This window comes from Saccoglossus kowalevskii, chromosome 7 (genome assembly GCF_978046115.1).
Source record: "Saccoglossus kowalevskii chromosome 7, keSacKowa6.1, whole genome shotgun sequence".
Taxonomy (NCBI): Eukaryota; Metazoa; Hemichordata; class Enteropneusta; family Harrimaniidae; genus Saccoglossus; species Saccoglossus kowalevskii.
The window spans coordinates 15,707,549-15,721,024 of NC_140647.1; the positions used below are offsets into that span (position 1 = coordinate 15,707,549).

At 37.2% G+C, this 13,476-nt stretch overlaps 1 protein-coding gene across 1 annotated transcript; it reads left to right on the plus strand.

The window, feature by feature from the left end:
* The first annotated feature begins 6,544 nt into the window (after positions 1-6,544).
* On the plus strand, positions 6,545-9,421 carry LOC146740486 (uncharacterized). Its single transcript, XM_085501810.1, has 3 exons — positions 6,545-6,622; positions 6,807-7,647; positions 7,828-9,421. Exons 1-3 carry the CDS (start codon positions 6,545-6,547, stop codon positions 8,877-8,879), a joined length of 1,971 nt encoding a protein of 656 aa, XP_085357936.1. The 3' UTR covers positions 8,880-9,421.
* The last annotated feature ends 4,055 nt before the right edge of the window (positions 9,422-13,476 follow it).

The window sequence follows — 13,476 nt, forward strand, 5'->3', positions numbered from 1 at the left end:
ACTGTGACAGCCACTGAAACGCAATTGAAGGCAAGTGAACACGTCAAGCAAAAAAAACTTATTTGAGTCGTAGCGTAAAATGGAGGCACATATCATTTTGACTCTTGAGGGGAATGGAAATCAGTTGATTTGAGGGTGTCACAATAAGCAAGGGAGTAAATCGTTTAAAATACGAAAAAATGCAGACCTTGAGCGTAATTTTTGAACTTTAGTACAACGTCATTTTTGTTTGATTACCTGACGTTTTTAGATTCATTTGCTGCAAGTTACAGAGCGCATACCTAAGCGGCCGTCCCTCGGCAAATAATGAAGCAAAGGCATTTTCGATGTCGAAATCGCGAAACTGGGAAGTTCGAATTACTAAACGAAGTACATGACGACGAAGATAAAATATCCAAGAATCAACACATACCAACAATTATATCTGAAAAGTGAATATTAGTAATTTGTGTAGTATTCAACAACTGTAATATAATTAAAAAAAACCTTTGACATAATATCGAACCATGATATGACACAGTAGGACGGCGATCCAGCACTCCAGTATCCTTCATATTATAGATATATTATAACAAATATGCTGGTACATTATTTGACATGTCTACTGGTCGGCATCACACAGTACTATAATAGCATCTGCGTACAAGTATCATGAGATATTTCCATTTTATTAATAACGCGGGAATTGTTTTTTCAACTCTATCTATCATAAAACCTCATTGCAATTTTTAAGACATGGCCTTTCGTAAATAATAAATGGATAAATAATAATCATTTTCTAAAAGCGCCGCGTGCGCCAACAAGCGTCAGAGTGAGTGTATATAGCGTCTATGTGAAATATTAAGTGTTTTTATCTTCAAATCACATTCTATTTATAAACTACTATAATAATATATAATTGTAACTATATATTATATATATATATATATATATATATATATATATATATATATATATATATATATATATATATATATATATATATATATATATATATATATATATATATATATATATATATATATATATATATATATATATATATATATATATATATATATATATATATATATATATATATATATATATAACTAATTATATTGTCAGATATTAATAGTATTTATCAAACCGCTATTGTGTTTTATTGATTGATTTATTGATTGGTAACAGTCCATGACCTGTATGTGATCCAATTCATGCTCGTATCGTGACAACAAATAATTCAACATCAACATCGGACACCAGCTGAGAATAAAAAAAATTACAAAAGAACTAGTAGTATTTGCAATATTGCTATCGAGATACGGACCTTTGGAGTAAAGCTATGGTAATGTATAAATTGAATGTTGATCATGTAAATTTTCAAAACAAAAAAATATTTGACATAACCGCATGTGTCAGTTGAGCTTTACAGACATAGGTTTACTATTTTACTATTTTAAATTTCGTTATGCCAAGAATATAAAGTCTCTAAACAATTCTGCACAGTATGTCTGGTTGTACGATGTCACTCAAGATTCACTCTTTTTGTAGATAAGGCCCAAATATTAAAAACTCACTATTTTAAGCAGTAAAAAGTGTTTCCTCTAAAATTTAACGATCCTGGACCGTTGTTTGATCCCCAGGATCCCGGGGGGGTAAGTGGCGACTTTGAACCTCGGGTTGATCTGTGTCTCTCTGACATGTTCCGAATACTATGAAGTCTGAAGAGCAAACACGTCTTTAGCATTTCAGGCCATTTTGACATTTGCGATTCGACGGATAGTTGGTGCACAATATTGAAAATATCGCCGCACCAAGTATTTCCTTAATTAAATAAAAACAATACTTTTAATACTTTTGTTGTACCGGATTCTGCCGTAAATTCGCCCTGAGATCTGAGATCGTACTACAACATCGGCAAATCTCTTCAGCGTTGCGTTCAATAACATTAACATATTTAAATGATCTATGGTAATTTGAACACGTTGGCATCATCCAGCATCTTAAGCAATAAACGGCAAGGTAAATTCTACGTCAAATATAGTAAACACGTACTGCGTGCGTGACTCGAACCGGCGCTCGCGTACGGCACCAAATCGCATAGCTTCACGCCACTACACGTCTTCCCATCGGCCACCGGGCGTCCCCTAAAAAGGATGCTTAATAAACGAGCTTATTACATGCAGAGAACATGAAACCCGTCCACGCGATCCGCCAGTGGCTAATCCAGGGGGGCCAAGGCCGCCTCCAAACGCATGACGATTCATATCATCTGGATTACGCATAGCTTCTCTGCGATTTACGCTCCGTGATTTTAAGCGTAGCTTGGCCCCCTCCAATACATTTTGCTGGATCCGCCACTGCGGCAAAGGCCTTCAGATCTGGCTGTACTAGGATGGTGAAAGTAGGGGTACAGCATTATAAAAGTGAATAAGTACTGAGAAATAATTTTAAACTCATAGTTGCTGTTGACATCGGAAGTAAAGTAAGCAAATAACACCTTTCCAGCAACTATGAGTTTAAAATTATATCCAGCATTTTGATTGGTTAATTAGCGATTGACCAAAAGATGGCGAATACCCTACAGCATCGAGCATTTATATGCGAATGGAATCATTTGCTTACGGTGAAATTAAGTTGCATTTCATAAAAATTCAACGAATTTATTTTTTGTGCGTTATTATAATCACTACTGAGTAATAATCAACAATTGTGAAACGCAGCATGACCGGATTGCGCAAATGTGATCGTTTGCTACTACGCAATGCAGTTGTGTTCGTTTTTATTTGAAATTTCGTTTAGAATATACTCGTTACCAATAAAATTAGAAAAAAATTATTTGAAAAATGACACTGGGTGACATTGGAATGATATTTCAGTCAGTCTACTTTTTAATTCAGCAATAGAAAAAATGTATCAACTTTTAGATTAGTTTCTGCAATACTTTCTTTTGTTATGGGTGGCCCAACTGACGGCGTTGAAAGTCTGCGTAGTTGGATTTTTCAATGAAAATAGAAGTCCCCAAAACATGATTGTCGAAATTTTGAACCCCAAATAAGCGCCCACCGGCGATTTTTCGGATGGGCAAATTTATGGCAGAGTTCGGTAGTAAATATAATTTTAACACATGAAATGTACAAAAACAAAAAATCCGACCGACCGACCCAATTTTTCAATTTTCCGACTTGTTTGTTTGGCCTATGTGATACAAAGCAGTTGTCAAAGTCAACTCTACCCATATACGTATTACAATACATTTCCAGGAGGTCTGCCACTTGAGACATATTGTCAATTCCCAATTCACAAACACGTGTCAACAGTGCACATACACCGTGACACGCTTAATTCCGATTCAATAAATACACACAATATTGAAACTATGCATTGGTTTACTGGTGACGTTGTAATTGTAGGAAACGCCTACCTGAATCTGGATCAACAGGGGATGTGTCTATTTGAATGGAACTAACCCAGCTATTATACAGTGATTAACGCTATAACGTGCCTTATTATTGTCCCACCACAGGAACGTTAAACAAAATTCAGATCATGTAGACCACTCTAATCCTTATCCTTGGTCATCTTTGTGTGTATTATGGAGGCCATAAGTGGAAATAATCTAGTATGTTCTGGTGACTCCTTATTGCAAAAAAAAAAAAAACTTTTTTTAGATCTCACCTAATTTGTGATGTTCGTAGAGTTCATCCGAGGATAAGCACACTTAAAATATTTTCACCTACCCTGAAACGGTCGACTGTTTCCGGATTTCCGACTCTCACCGAAGGTGCGCCACCAAATGACAAAAATGTGAGAGGAAGTCATACCCCCGAGCCGTAAGAACACTGGTCATTCAGTATAGTTTTAAACGATATACATTTTTCGGTCGGCGTTTTTTCTTCTTTTTTTTGTCTATTTTTTTTTTTTTTTTGAGAGAGAGAGTTTTTAGTTGTTGTGTTGTGTTGTGGGCAGTTGCGGTGAAATGTATAGTCATAGTGTATGTATTCACACGTTTCTAATCGATCCGAAGGTGCGACATCAGTGGACGAAAGCCACTTAACGTAAACCTGGCGCAACACTTTTGAAAGAAATAGATTCCGGACCCGTAGTACGGAAGCTTATTAGGGACATACATGGAAATAAAAAAATAATTTAAAACTCGTGGCCACGACTTACTATCTCGTGGCCACGACTTACTATCTCGTGGCCACGACTTACTATCTCGTGGCCACGACTTACTATCTCGTGGCCACGACTTACTATCTCGTGGCCACGACTTACTATCTCGTGGCCACGACTTACTATCTCGTGGCCACGACTTTGTATCTCGTGGCCACGACTTACTATCTCGTGGCCACGACTTACTATCTCGTGGCCACGACTTACTATCTCGTGGCCACGACTTACTATCTCGTGGCCACGACTTACTATCTCGTGGCCACGACTTACTATCTCGTGGCCACGACTTTGTATCTCGTGGCCACGACTTACTATCTCGTGGCCACGACTTACTATCTCGTGGCCACGACTTACTATTTCTATTAAATCACGATGACATTTGACTGTAGAGCGACCTCTAGCGATGACATTAGTAGACTTCCTGACTGACTCAACGAACCGTCATTGAAGTTTCCAGCTCCTAAAAAGCCGATTTGGTAAGTTATTGAAATAATGTATACAGTGCATTTGAATACCACAGGGAGGGGACGATTGATTCGTTTCATATGTAGTAAATCTGCAGTTTCGAACAGTAACTGAATTCGGCAGTAAGTATTTCAAATCGACAATTGATACCAATCAGCTGAATTGGAAAGTGCCGCCATTTCTGTCACTTCCCGGTTGATAGTATTAAGATGTCAGTGTTACCTTCTACATTATTCATGTTTTTAGATAATTATGTTGTATGATATTTGTACCTCTCCCTGTGAGATCCCAGGGTACTCCAATTGCTGAAGTATTCGGGTATGTGGCGCTGTGTTTACCCCATTTGTTCACGGTCGAGCCCCCTAGTTTTGTATATTAATTAACCACATTTAAGCATTTTAACTTGTTTCTCGTGTACTATTAAACAAATTTCAATAAAATTTGATATATAGATGCTCTGGGATAATGTGCAGACCTGTTTAGTTTTTGGTTGAATCTGTGCATAATAATGACCTAATTTGCATAATAATTAGCCAATATTAGGCATTTTCACTTGCTTCTCATGCACCATTAAACAGATTTCAATGAAACTTTGTAGAATGTACAGTACTGATTAGTTTTGATTGAAATTGTTTGCCTATTAGTTACCTTATTTGCATATAAATAAGCCAATTTTAACCATTAAACAGATTACAATAAAACTTAATAAATACACATGTAGGTGCTTAGGGATAAACCATATACATATTCAGTTTAGGGTTACATTTTACTGCTTACTAATTACCTAATTTGCATAAATTAACCAATTCATTGGTACTCCACATATATGAAACTAGGAACATAGGTGCTTTTAAATAATCCACAGATCTGATATTAATTTTATTACTCACCTCCTATAAGGTTCATATGTATTTCTTAATTTACTAAGTACTGCATATAGTGACATGCAATCGGTGCTATAATTGTGCTGTCTGACAAGATATATAACCAAAATATCAAGCCATTATTTATGATCATTTTTCATTAAATATTTGTAATTGTTAAACCATAGCTAATTGGGACCAATTATATTTTTAAATACTGTATTTGCTTTATTAGAAGCACATGTGCTTACTGTAAAAATATCAAGTCTATGGTCAAAGACGCATTTCAATGATTTTGCATGCAATAAGCACAGTTTTTGCTCTATGTGTATTGAAGCTGTGCTTGTAATACAGCAATTGTACTTCATGCCTCAAAATCCTTCAGCAATTGGGAGTTCTTTCTATTGTCTGTCAAGGACAATGATGTATTTTAACAAGTCCATCTATAACATACAACTGTATTGAAAGAAGAACTCAAATGATAAAATGTATTTTATGATCTGACTGAGTGACATTTTGAATCAAATCACAAACAATAATTACATTTTATACTGCTTTATAACTTCCGCTGCTACTGCTTTATAAAGCAATTTTCAAACACACTTTGCATTGTTTATGATCACAGTTAAACATGATTGGGGATTGTGTGAAGCTAAGTCTGTGTCATGTCATATACATATTCAGTTTACAACAGTTAAAAATGATTGGGGATTGTGTGAAGCTAAGTCTGTGTCATATCATATACATATTCAGTTTAGGGTTACATTTTACTGCTTACTAATTACCTAATTGCAATGACCACACTTAGCCAAGCATGATTTTGGCAGCTGTTATCATGAAACACTATTGGGCACTCTATTGAATCACTGGCATTCAATTCTAGCTTATCTGCAGTTACTCCTTAATGCCTTGAACATAGCTGGTATATTGTGAATAAATCTCAATTTAATTATTGAATAATAATTATTTAAAATTAGTATTGAGCAATGTCATCACAAAAATATAATATCACATTGACCACATAATATGTTTTACATTCCTACAGTACTAAAGTACCCATGGCAGACCAATTATATGACTTTTTGAGACGTCGTGGTGTATCAAGAGAAGTGATAGATAAGCTGAGAGATGATAAGGTACTTTTTTCTACAAATTGGCACCTGATGTGTATGCGTACTTGTGTGTGAGAGTGTGTGTAGTCTTCTGCCTGTCATATCATTAGTACAGCTATATATAATACTACATATATTGCATCAATGTTAATATATCAAAGTAAACATATATTTGAAGTAATTTTCATTTGTTTCAATTCATGTTTAGATTGATCCAGCTGTGGTTATTTTGATGGAGGAAGACATGTTGTCAAAATACATTCCTTCTTATGGTGATCGTTTAGCAGCTGTTAACTTTTGTAGGAAAATGGATCGTGTCGGTGCAAGTCATCATACTAGAGGGAAATCTGCTCTGTTAAATAGGCTGCGAAGCAAATTGGGTTTGGAGAGCAGAACGAAGAGCAAACAACAGTTACAATCATCTGATGAAGATGATGGTGATGAAGATTCATTTAAAAAACGTAACCCAGATCGTCAGAGATGTTTTGGTAATAAGAATGCCATGAAAAGAGACAGACGTATTGATTATGGTTGGCTGGACTATTGTTACTCAACCAACTCATTCAAACAAGTTCGCAGTAAAGAAGGTGGGGGTACAAGAAATATGTCTGTCAGAAAGAACAGTAAAAAAGCTGAACTTTTACAGTTAGGGTTAGGGACCTTCTTTCCAAATGGACTTTCAAAAAGAGGGAGGCTTGACGAATTTGAAGTTGACCTAAAGGATTTTGAGGTTAATACTATAGATGATGACAGCACAGTTCAAGATATTTATGACACATCTGGTTTCAAGCTCCTACGCTTTTATCTAGCAACAAAGAAGAAGTCCATGTCAGTTGAGACTGTTGATGAAGCGCAGTCTGTGAATCTGAAAAAGTCTCCTGATGAAACTGGTGTGGAAATGGCTGAGCCACTGTGTGAGGATTTTGAAACGTTGCAATCAGACACAGCCGTTGCATGTACTAGCACAGGTGTTACAAAGGAAGACCATCGAACACCTGTATTGGATAACCTAGAACACTACCAAGTAGACAGCGAACTACCTGGTCCAAGTACAGGTCCTACTAAAGTTGAAGAAGCTTTGTATGATGATGATGATGATGATGATGATGATGATGATGATGATGGTGATGATGATGATAGCATCAATTCAGGCATAGTCCGGTTTTGCTGTGATGATGTGCTATTACAAGGTAGTCTCAGCAATTTTAATGATACCATCTCAAATTTAGATAATACTGAAACCATGCATGAACTGGAAATTCCACATCCTGGGGGGATACGTATGATTGTGATACATAGAAGCAAAATTCTGGAAGACATGTTGAAAGAATTTTCTGACCCTGGTATTCTGGCAGAAGATATTGATATAAGATTGGTATTGCCAGACAGTTCAGCCATAGAACAGGCAGTTGGTAGTGGAGTCATTAGAGAGTGTTTCACCGCCTTTTGGATGGAGTTTTATGAACGTTGCACTATTGGAAACATATACAGAGTTCCATTCCTACGACATGACTTCACACGTAGTTCATGGGAAGCAGTGGGCAGAATTATTGTCAAAGGTTTCTATTTAGCCAAATACTTCCCAACTGCCTTAGCACAGCCATTTATCATGGAAGTTTTTCTAAAGGAAGTAAATATCCAGCGTGATTCCCAGCAGTTACTTGAAGCTTACTTTCTGTTTGTACCCGAAAGCGAGCGTGAGGTATTTAATCAGGCAATTTCTGATTTTAATGCAGTAGACGAGGAAGATCTTACTGATGCTCTAGATAACCATCAATGCCGGAAGTTGCCAAGTGCTGATAATATGCGTGAAATTATTTTGGAGATTGCTCACAAAGAGATTATACAGGAACCTATGTTTGTTGCAGACTGTTGGAGAAAAATACTTCTACCACTTTCCAGTACCATTTGTAGCGACAATATCAACAAGTTCTATGAGGACAAAAAGCCCAACCCAAAAAAAGTTATAAAGCAGTTACAGTTTCCAGACCAAATGAATACAGAAGAAAAGATAGTGGGGAACCATTTACAGAGGTATATACGTGAAATTGATGGATCATTGTTGAAGAGCTTTCTACGTTTCATTACTGGATCTGATCTGATGCCTGAGGATCCTCTAAACATATCATTTGTCAAGCTGTCTGGTATATGCCGTCGTCCAGTAGCACATACCTGCTCAAATTTACTGGAACTGCCTTCATCATATGACAACTATCCAGACTTTAGAGCCGAATTCAACACCATTTTGAATGCTGGTGTTTGGGTGATGGACATTATTTAGAAAGGGAAAATGTTCAGTTGCATTGCACAGAAAGTTTATTTTCACTTTCTGTTCTTGTGATGAAATTGCTTGTATTTGGCAGATTTCTTTGCCTGTTGTTTGTTTTACCCACATATATCTGATTGTTCAGTTCAAGAGGCAGTCATTAATGCCCTATTTTTGTCGTTTATCAGTAATCTCGGAGGCATGAGAATCATGCTATCAACACTAGAGCAGTTATAACAGTTACATTTCAAAATACTGTTGCGTTGTGTTACATAAATCGTTTATAAATCACCTACTTTGCTATCAGTGACCATTAGTATTAAAGGAAAGAAGCATGCCTTACCGTGTTTTCTATTATGAATCCTGTTTTATCTACTAATATTATGTTGTTTGTTTCTCTTCTTGTTATGGTATTGAATTTCAGTGACTATTACATATATTCACATGTCGTGGATCAGACGTTCAGTTTTAGCTGCATTGACCACATGTAGGGCGTTGGTATTTTTACTTGTTACTGTATACTCTGCTAAATGAATTAATAAATGTTGTTGTTTGAATATTCAAGTGTTATTTTATTTATTAATACAAATGAAATAATCATAATTCATGGTTTCCAATTGAGTTAGTCAGTGATGCAATCTCATATCTAAATTTGCTAAAATTCACCCGAAGGCTACTTTCAAATTAATTAAACTCTCAATCGACAATTGTCTGCAATTATTATCAAATTTTTACCCACGGTGTGGATGAATATTTGTTCAAATCACACAGTATACCATGATGATATCACGGGGGGATTCTTTTCCTCTGAGGTTCTCCACACGTGTCAGGGGGGAATATCGTCTCGTCTCTCTATCGCGCCCCCTTGAGGTACGGGATCGGGAAAGTCACTTAAGCCTTATAGTCAAATAGACGCACACAACAAAATACGTTTCATCTCTTGTCTTAGTCGGTCAATCGAGCACTCTATAAGACAGCGCCCTGGGAAAAAGTTCCCAAGACTATCGTAAGGCTGAACCAAGACTATGTCCCTAGACTGCCTCAAGACTTTCCAAGACTGCGTCTCTCCTCGTGTACTCGCCAAGACCAACTAAAACAACTTTATTCACTTTCAAAACCTTAACCAATTACAAAGAAGTATAAAAGCTCCAGGGCGTAACCTTCAATCATAAAGCCAATCACACTAAGTACTGAACACGTCATATCTTTTGATTAATCGTTCACAATATTAGTAACTGCGAATACCAACTGTCAGAAATAGTAGTCCGGATAGCGACGGTTATATCGTAATTAGTTTCAAATCACTGAGTCGAGTTGCGTCCAAGACCTCGCATGGGCCTAAACAATGACAGATATAACACAGCCATTCGATAGTAATCAGCTAAATAAGTCAGTCAACAGATACGAAAAAACAAATTCATCACAATGAATATAACAATTTATTCAAAGCAAATCAAACGTAAATATTTACTAACATCTTTGATTAATGGAGTTTTTTATGCAATTACATTAAATTAGGCTACGGATATTTGAAAACAACGTACATAAATGACCACAACAACTACTCCGTCATCTACTTTTGAACAAACGCCATGTTACCAAATTAATATATTCAGGGTCCCCATTTTTTTCCAAACGCAACATGATTACAGTATCGTCAAGCCAGCGCCTGTATGATAGCAGTGCGCAGGTCAATGTATAGTTCGGCAGCTTGATATGCATCTGTTGGGACATCTCTGTTGATTTCCATCATAATTATACAACACAATTCGAAAATATCTTTGTCACAAGGATATGCGCCTTTAAACGTACACTCCTCTTTACATGCCTCAATTTCGGTTTCCGACACAGACAAGGAGAAATCTTCTGCTCCAAATAGTTGTGGACAACTAAAAAGCATAATCGGCCGACCATTTGGAACAATTTGGTTGCGTGTTGGACGCATCCTATGTGCGTTCCATACTGAAACTACCTCGTCCAATTCTTCCTGGAAAATAGTTAAAGACGGTATAGTATAAGTAAAATCGTAACATTACAACTTCTGTTCACACTAGTAAATTGATTTGATATAAATTGATATATTCACGATTAGGGCAAATTGTCATGATTTTGTTATGGTGATTTACCACTGAAAATGCAGTAAAACACTAAATGTTTAAAGAACTTCAATTAATTTATTATTAGCTAACTCATAAAAATGAATTAACAAAGCACATTGGTTAAGAAAATCGACATAAAATGTGGAAGTTGGTGGTGAGTTTCAAAATCACATTACAATATATCCATGGCTACTGTAGTTATATTTTAATACCCTCAATGTTCATCCTTAATATTTAATTTTCGTACCTGAATCATTGCAGTAAAACAGAAACGTATCAATTTTTTATCCAATGCAGTACCATCAAAATAACCATCATCTTTAATTTTCTGAAAAATATTCATCCAGAATTGACTGTTTTCTCTTCTCAATATTCCCCACCAGGATTCAATTCTCTGATTAGTTGGACTTGTTCCATATAAAAAGGCGGGCACTGGAAGTGAATTATCATCTCTTCGTAGAAACTTCTGAAATTGTTCTACGTGGCCGTTCTCGGTCCCGAAATCTCCTCTCACGATCTTAGGGCATGCTTGATTATTTTCGACTGCTGTAATGTAGTAACTTGCTATGACTTTGGGGTCACTATTAGTTCGAAATGCTTCTAACCACATTATTTTACGAGAGTATCCATCGATTGCACCGTTTATGCAAATTCCGTATGGTTTTAGCTTGTCGTAGCCATCTATATGCCATACGAAATTTGGCCCAAATGAACGATATGCTCGTCTACGTAGTCGATGTCTTGAACGCAGTGCTACGCCTTCGGGGTCCAAGTCTTTAATGATGCGTCTTACAGTCTCTCGAGTTGTACTAATCCCATTTTGAATGCAGACTAGATGCATCCAACGGTATCCATGAAGTTGACCTGATCCATTTAACTGTTGTTCAATAAACAACCGTACAACATCATCGTCAGTTCTATTCTTGCGACGAAAAAGTCCTAACTTAGCTAAAATACGTTTTAAATGCCTCACACTAATACCATAGTTGTGATATGATGCTAGAATGACACATATCTCCATATAGTTTAAACCAAGGTTGAAATAACGGGCTATCAGCTGTTCCCTTTCCATGTCCATGTCAATAATGGCAGTCAATAGTGGCCACGAGATAGTAAGTCATGGCCACGAGATACAAAGTCGTGACCACGAAATAGTAAGTCGTGGCCACACGATAGTAAGTCGTGGCCACGAGATACAAAGTCGTGGCCACAAGATACAAAGTCGTGGCCACGAGATAGTAAGTCGTGGCCACGAGATAGTAAGTCGTGGCCACGAGATAGTAAGTCGTGGCCACGAGATAGTAAGTCGTGGCCACGATATAGTAAGTTGTGGCCACGAGATAGTAAGTCGTGGCCACGAGATACAAAGTCGTGGCCACGAGATAGTAAGTCGTGGCCACGAGATACAAAGTCGTGGCGACGAGATAGTAAGTCGTGGCCACGAGATACAAAGTCGTGGCCACGAGATAGTAAGTCGTGGCCACGAGTTACAAAGTCGTGGCCACGAGATAGTAAGTCGTGGCCACGAGATAGTAAGTCGTGGCCACGAGATACAAAGTCGTGGCCACGAGATAGTAAGTCGTGGCCACGAGATACAAAGTCGTGGCCACGAGATAGTAAGTCGTGGCCACGAGATACAAAGTCGTGGCCACGAGATAGTAAGTCGTGGCCACGAGTTACAAAGTCGTGGCCACGAGATAGTAAGTCGTGGCCACGAGATAGTAAGTCGTGGCCACGAGATAGTAAGTCGTGGCCACGAAATACAAAGTCGTGACCACGAGATAGTTAAGTCGTGGCCACGAGTTTTAAATTATTTTTTTATTTTCATGCATGTCCCTAATAAGCTTCCGTACGGACCAGCCCATGATCACCGAGGCGGATTTTAGAAGAGAGAAAGAGACGTCCGGCAAGTGTTTCAAATGAGTTAACTTTTTTGCGATCGTGATTATCGTTTAGTCCCTGTTAGGTAAAAGGTAGCAATAATTTTGACAGTGACACGAAAACGAAGCGTCGGACAAACAGGAAATTACACAGCCCTTACACACTTCTAATTGTTTTCATTTTCGAAGGCTAAAAGTTTCTGAATTGTTTGGTGATTGGTGTTGAATGTCGAATTCACACCTCTGTTCTTTTTTCACCTCTTTGCTTGCAGCTTGATCTGTGTAATAATTTATGAAATAAGAATTATTATAATTATGACAATCACGCCATGGATCACGCTAACTCGAATCCACTCTGAATTTATCTGTATGTGTGCCGATCTCGATTATTTTTGTTATCCAATTAAACGCCGCTTTTAACGCACTTGCCCTCGTCCTGACCCGGCGCGTTCACCTATTTCACAGTCCCTCTAGAGGGACTGTGCCTATTTCAACAAAAGACAATTTATTTCCACGCGGCTGTCATTTATTTAGTAACTGTGATTTGTCGTTTTTTTAATTATTTTATAGTAATCACTATAGTCTAATGTTTAGAATGTCAGAATATGTTCTCTTTTATTTTAATTTTGAAAG